This window comes from Haliotis cracherodii, unplaced genomic scaffold (genome assembly GCF_022045235.1).
Source record: "Haliotis cracherodii isolate W230 unplaced genomic scaffold, xgHalCrac1.p SCAF_8, whole genome shotgun sequence".
Lineage (NCBI taxonomy): Eukaryota > Metazoa > Mollusca > Gastropoda > Lepetellida > Haliotidae > Haliotis > Haliotis cracherodii.
The window spans coordinates 29,963,259-29,970,132 of record NW_027266341.1 but is presented as its reverse complement, the minus strand read 5'-3'; the positions used below and the strand labels follow the sequence as shown (position 1 = coordinate 29,970,132).

At 45.0% G+C, this 6,874-nt stretch overlaps 1 protein-coding gene across 1 annotated transcript; it reads right to left on the bottom strand.

The window, feature by feature from the left end:
* Positions 1-2,151: 2,151 nt before the first annotated feature.
* LOC139450075 (uncharacterized) lies at positions 2,152-5,992 on the bottom strand. Its single transcript, XM_071231716.1, has 3 exons — positions 5,896-5,992; positions 4,014-4,406; positions 2,152-2,240 (listed from the first exon to the last, which is right to left on the bottom strand). Exons 1-3 carry the CDS (start codon positions 5,990-5,992, stop codon positions 2,152-2,154), a joined length of 579 nt encoding a protein of 192 aa, XP_071087817.1.
* Positions 5,993-6,874: the final 882 nt, after the last annotated feature.

The following is a 6,874-nucleotide window of genomic DNA, read 5'->3' as shown; positions in this document are numbered from 1 at the left end:
CAGCCTTGTTCGGCAAAGGTGGAAACTGGACTTTTATAGTCAGTTAACTCCCTTGCCTCAGGAAGATGGTTTTGAGTAGCATATAACCCCCTGGGGATGACGGGTTAGAACTGCTCAACATCAAACTATACTGGTCGTAAGAAGCGACCAAATGGATCAGGTGGTCAAGCTCGGACCTGGTTGATTGTGTCATCGTACCCCGACGGTGTGGATCCTTGGTCATGATATCGATCTCTGGATTGTCTTGATCACTGGATTATTTACAGCCCGCCGTCAAAGCTGGAATATTGCTGTGTGCGGCGTTAAGCAAACAAAAGCATGTATACCCCTGTCACTGGAATTGTGAAAGAGGATCACGACTCACACGTATAAAACAAAAAACCACAACGTTCTTTGAGTCAGGTTTATTGAGACGTGTGTACATTGGGCAGATCCCTACTCGGTAACAGCAACTGGCAAAAGAAAAGAACACGTTAATCATATTTGGTTAAGTATTAGATATCTAACAAAACTATTCAAATAGATTACAATGACGTATTGTACCTTTGTATACCAAGGTTATCAACCTGGTGTCTTTTTGTTCTTGTTCACGGGTATCAATACCACAAACAGACATCCACACCATGACCCAGCGTCCCCTGCTGGGCGATAGGGGATTGGGTGGTTACATTGTGCGGCCTGGCTTCGAGTCATCACTTGGATGTGGTGATGACAAACATACAATAAACTATGGTTATAGTGAGTGAGTGAGTGAGCTGGGTTTAACGCCGCTTTTAACAGTGAGTGAATGAGTTTGGTTTTACGCCGCTTTCAGCAATATCACGGCGGTGGTTTTAACATTATTACAGTTATATCGCGGCGTGTCAGCTTAATGTGGGAGGAAAGCCCGAAGTGATGCAGGTCTCAGACGTTTACCACTTCGGTGAAACCCACGAGCACGGGTATGGTGCTGACAAACCTAGAAACATAATCGGGGCGTACCGGGATTCGAACCTACAATCATAGGTTTCTGGCGTGCCCAAGGGACGCAACTCTGCACAGCGAATCGCGGCGCCTTAGACGACTGGGCCAACCGTGCCCCCACTATGGTTATAAGGAACTGAAAGGGACCACTCATTTTAATTCGTATAACCATACTTCGTTATAAGCACATTTACAGCAAATGTTCATCAACGGGACCAAAAAAACTTCGTAATATCCGTCAGTTCCTTATAAGAGTGTTCGTTATAAATCTAGTTTACTGAAGGTTCATAAAACATGTGAGTCTTAAGATTTACACCAACGAATCAACCTCGTGAAGATCCGGGGTAGAATTGGTCTTCAGCAATCTATGCTTGTCGTAAGAGTCGACTAACGGGATAGGGCGCTCAGGCTCCTGACTTGGTTGATGCATGTCATCGTGTTCCAATTGCGTAGATCGATGCTCATGATATCAATCATTGGATTGTTTTGCTTAGACTCGATTATTTACAGTCATTCGACTGGAATGCTGCCGAGTGGCATTAATCAAAACAAAGCATCATGCCATCCCATGCCATTACATGCCATCCCATGCCACCAGCAGCTGGGTTGTCTGGCGATTATTTACAGGTTGCAGTGACGGTTGCCGATTGCGGCGTAAACACTCAGTTCCCAAACTTTGACTTTGGAATATTTGTTATGCACCATAAAAAGTTTAATACTTTATTTATGATTTATGTAAATACCCATGAAAACCTTTTGACAAAGACTTGATTTAGATACTTGCTAGAGAGAAAATGAGATGGGTTTAAACCCTTTTTACACACTATTTTGGTAATTTAACCCCGCCTTTACACACTATTTCGGCTACATCGGGACGTGTCACATTGATGTGAGAGGAACGTACGAAAGGATACAGTTCTTAGACGTTTGACACTCTAATGAAACCCTCAAGCACACCGCTGACAAACCTAGAAACAATCAGGTCGAATCTGGGATTCGAACCCACGATCACATTCTTCCGACACATTTAACGGGTGCACTCAGAACGGCGGCGCCTCAGACGACTGGGCCACCCCTGCTGCATACACATGTTAGAGGTGTGAACATTTAACAGACGGACATCGCGCTTGGTTTCATTGACATCTCTGTCCGAGGACGAGCAAAGCTGAGGATGTACCTGAACCGCCGCTAGAGGAGCCTACCGAGATACCGGCACACGTGACCGAGGTGCCGGTACGGGTTGGGACGTCGCTTCTTCTTCCTACGTCCGGCAGCACCTTCAACACACAGTTTTTACAATAAAGTTTGTTTGTTTCATTTCTATAGTACCGAAGCCCATTAGGACCGTAACATTTTATTTACTTTATTAAAAATACAAGTTACTTAGCTGAAAATTCAAGATGAACGTAATGCAGCAAATCAACTTCCCAAGGCTTTACATTCTGCTCTAAGATGACACTGCCAATGGGCTTCCGGACTGCAACCAAATTTCTCATATAAGAACCTTGCGCATAATCCGTGTCACAATAGGTCCCCCCCTCCCCCCAGCTTTCGCCATGATCGGGATTCGAACCACCAACCTTCCGTTCTCGGGACAGACACTATACACTTGATCTAGGAGCCGGTAATGGAGCCAAGGAAAGGGATGATATGCGTGACAAGCCCTACAGTTAAGGTGACCGAGTTGGGTCTAACAGGCTTTGAACAGTCTTCCAGTTATATCGCAGAGTGTCAGCTTAATGTGGGAGGAAAGCCCGAAGGGATGCAGCTCTTAGACGTTTACCACTTTGGTGAAACCCACGGGTACGGTGCTGACAAACCTAGAAACAATCAGGGCGAACTGGGATTTGAACCCACAATCAAAGGTTTCTGGCGTGCCCAAGGGACGCAACTCTGCACAGCGAACTGCGGAGCCTTAGACGACGGGGTGAGGTGAGGTGAGGTGAAATTGGGCTTAACGTCGAGTAAAATATTATTGCACTTATATAGCGACGTGCATGTACGTGTGTGTATTTGTGTGGCTGCTTGTACTAGTCCGGACTGATGCCGATTTATAGTGCTAGCACACTGAGATACCATGCCGCAGTTTAACATGAATACCCCACTCAGACACAGTATACTGACTCCGAGCCGACCAGTACTTGTTTTAGCCCCTTAATGCCGAGCGCCAGACTGTAACAACAAGTACCATCTTTTAACGAATTTTGGTATGACGCGGCTGGGGATCGAACCCCGGACCTTCCGCTCTCCGGGCGGACGCTCTACCTCTAGACCACGGAGGCGGTCGCGAGATATAGAACTGAGACAAGGTGCACGGGGAATCAGGAACAGAATGAGTCACAATGACATAGGTCAACTGAGGCACCGACCATTTGATATCTGGATTTTGTATGGAGACCAGATATTTCTTAAGCTACAGATATATTTTGTTTATAAAAGCTATGAGACTAAATATTTATTTTGGTGTCCAACAATTAGGGCTGGGACGAGTACAAAATTACTACCCGGGTACCCACCTCCCTATTACCCGACCCTACCCGGGTACCCACTGTAGATATCTAAAGATAGGTACAAACTGTCCGATTTGGAAAAGTTGGCAAAATGTATTTAGATATACGTGTAAAACAATCTGGTCATTCATACATTGAAGTTTACTGCATGAAGTTTTATCTTTATTCAAACATATACAAGTAAGAAGGAATGGGTGCATTGTCAGAAAGAAATGGGAACATTAGTGACATAGTGTAATCACATTTGTTTTCCTTAAACAATATATCACTTGACTAATCACGGGTCCGGGTAGTCCTGTGGGTACCCGTGACCTACTCAGGACCCATCCGACCCGAGTACCCGAGTTACCCGTCCCAGCACTACCAATAATTTTGTTTACCCAACAGTTGGAAGCAAAAGTATTTTCGGGGACAGTTTCTTTTTCGAAAACTTCCAGCTCCCGCCCTCCGCAAATGGTCGGTCCCTAAGGCGGTCCACGGCTGTTGATTTTATCGTAGTCTTATTTCTTAATTATATGCCTGGTATCTTTTGGTACTCACGTTCGTCTCTGTATCGACCAGACAATTCCAGGTGGCGTCGGAGTGCCCGAATGAAGTCAGCAGTGTCCGGGGCGTCGGATTCTTCCTCGTGCATGGAGCCGTCACCGTGAATGGTCTCACTGGCATCTTCATCAAATACTCCTGATTCCTGGTCATTATTATAGCTACTGCTATTGTCATCTGGACCGAAGTCCCCGTCCTGAGAACACAATTTGCCCTCAGGCATGTTGAGGTCTGCTATGTATAAAGCAGTTTGTATGAGTTTGTTGAGCCCGGCCCAGTTCTTCACGCGAGATTTCGAGGACAAGATCCGTCTGTAGGTGGCACATATTCGCAAAACCGACAGGAAAAAGACAATCTCTTTCTTGCAGTTTACCTTTGGCCCCGTTTTGTCTGGAAAACGGTGACGCGCGTAAATTTAATATATTTTAATTTAGATATAAATATACAAATATCTTTCAACAAATCTGTTCACAATCTTTGAAAATCATTTGGTAACTTGGGGATAGTTCATAGAAAGCCAATGCCTGTTTGAGATATCTAACGCAATTGGCTTGCATTAAGAAACATGTGACTAACGGGATAGGGCGGTCAGGCTCGCTGACTTGGTAGATGCATGTCATCGATCCCAATTGCGTGGATTGATGCGCATGATGTGAGTCACTAAATTGGCTGGTCCTGACTCGACTATTTACAGACCGCCGTCATATAGCTAGAATATTGCGGAGTACGGCGTTAAACAACAAACAAACCAAACCAGAATGTATATATGTATGTGTCCTCATCAACTGTTGATTTTTTTTAAAAGGACTACACGGATTGAGGTTAGTTCAACAGTACTGCAGTACATGGCTCTGAACAGTATTTCAGTTCTGTCGCGGGAGTCAGCCTGATGTTTGTTTGTGTTCTTTCTTGTTAAACGCCGCACTCAGCAATATCCCAGCTATATGACGGCGATTTTGGAAGAAAGCCTAAGTGTGATGCTGACAAAGCTAAAACATAAACAGGGCGAATCGAGGATTAGTATCCACGATGTTAGGTTCCTGGTGCACCAAAGGGACGCAACTGTACACAGTGAATTACGGACCCTGGGAATTAACGCTAAGCATGAAATAACAGAAACAAAACCCTTTCCATTATCATAAGAGAACTCGAAGTGCACTATATACGATTCCGACTGTATCAAAAATGTGTCTATGAATCACTATCAAATAGTGATACTACCAGGTGTTCGCGAACAAAATGAGCGTGTCCTGTCCCACCGGTGGCACCCGTCACAAACACATGCAAAGGTAAGGCAATTATTCACCTAAATAAACATAGGGAACTGCATCCAACATGAGTTTGGTTACTGATGCGTAAATTTGGAAATGTCCTCCACATGTCTCCCATACACTTTTTGAAAGATTTACTGAGGCCTTGAATGTTATAACCTTGGTCAAACAACTTCTGAGCAAGAGTCGTGTGACGCTCTTTGAATCTTCGTGGGAAGAGTAAGAGTTGCAGACACCAAAGGCTGGAGCTGCTGGATTATTGCTCGAGTTAAAGTGAAAGTTGACTTTGGAAAGTTGAAGTTTGTTGTTTTTACTCCGCAATTAGCAATACTCCAGCTATATCACTGCGTCTGTAAATAATCGAGTCTGGACCAGACAATCCAGTGATTTACATTAATCCACGCAATTGGGATACGATGACATGCATCAACCAAGTCAGCGAGCCTGACAACCCGATCCCGTTCGTCGCCTCTTACTACAAGCATAGTCGCCTCTTACGGCAAGCATGGGTTGCCTTGTTATACAGTCTTGTGGAGGGTTTTCTGGGTAGCGTGTGACTGTGTGCATAGATCTAACTAGGAAACAGATGAGGCGGTTAAGACACTTACCAGACAAGTCGGTTTTGTTGTCTTTCCCCGTCGACTTGGTTTCAATCAGACTGAGGCAGATCACCAAAGAGACCAGGACTAAAACATGCATCTTCATCCTCCCTAAAATGAGTGAGTGTTGTATTGAGTATCAGGACTGCCAGAAAAGGTAACCTGCTCCAGGCAAAGCAAATGTTGATTGATATGCAACGATACGCCCATGGGACATAACAAAACCAGCCAGTGACCATGTATGTACCGACTATATGATCATGTTGGTTGGTTGGTTTGTTGTTTAACGCCGCACTCAGCAATATTCCAGCTATATGACGGCGGTCTGTAAATAATCGAGTTTGGACCAGATAATCCAGTGATTGACATCATGAGCATCGATCCACGCAATTGAGACCGATGACATGTATCAACCAAGTCTGACCACCCGATCCCGTTAGTCGCCTTTTACGACAAGCATAGTCGCCTTTTAGGGCAAGTATGGGTTGCTGAAGACCTATTCTACCCCGGAATCTTCACGGGTCATATGATCATGTGGTTATAAATCACTATCAGTCATAATACTAGGGGTAAAAGGTGACTATGCTTGCCGTAAAAGGCGACTATGCTTGTCGTAGAAGGCGACTAACGGGATAGGGTGGTCAGACTCGCTGGTTGATGCATGCCAGCATACCCCAATTGCGTGGATCGATGCTCATGATATCAATCACTGGTTTGTCTGGTCCACACTCAATTATTTACAGACCGACGTCATATAGCTGGAATAGTGCTGAGTGCGGCGTTAAACAACAAACCAAACCATAATAGTAGGGGTCCGGGGTAGAAAAGGTCTTCAGCAAACCATGCTTGCCGTAAAAGGCGACTATGCTTGTCGGAAGATGCTACTAACGGGATAGGGTGGTCAGGCTCGCTGACTTGGTTGATATATGTCATCGTATCACAGTTGCGTAGGACCCGTGAAGATTCCGGGGTATAATAGGTCTTCAGC

Bases quoted from the DNA above. Each gene is read 5' to 3' on its own strand.
- LOC139450075 (XM_071231716.1), bottom strand. From the start codon at position 5,992: ATGAAGATGCATGTTTTAGTCCTGGTCTCTTTGGTGATCTGCCTCAGT. The intron at 4,407-5,895 runs GTAAGTGTCTTA...ACCGTTTTCCAG, and splicing joins CAACAAAACCGACTTGTCTG to ACAAAACGGGGCCAAAGGTA. The intron at 2,241-4,013 runs GTGAGTACCAAA...TGTGTGTTGAAG, and splicing joins TGGTCGATACAGAGACGAAC to GTGCTGCCGGACGTAGGAAG.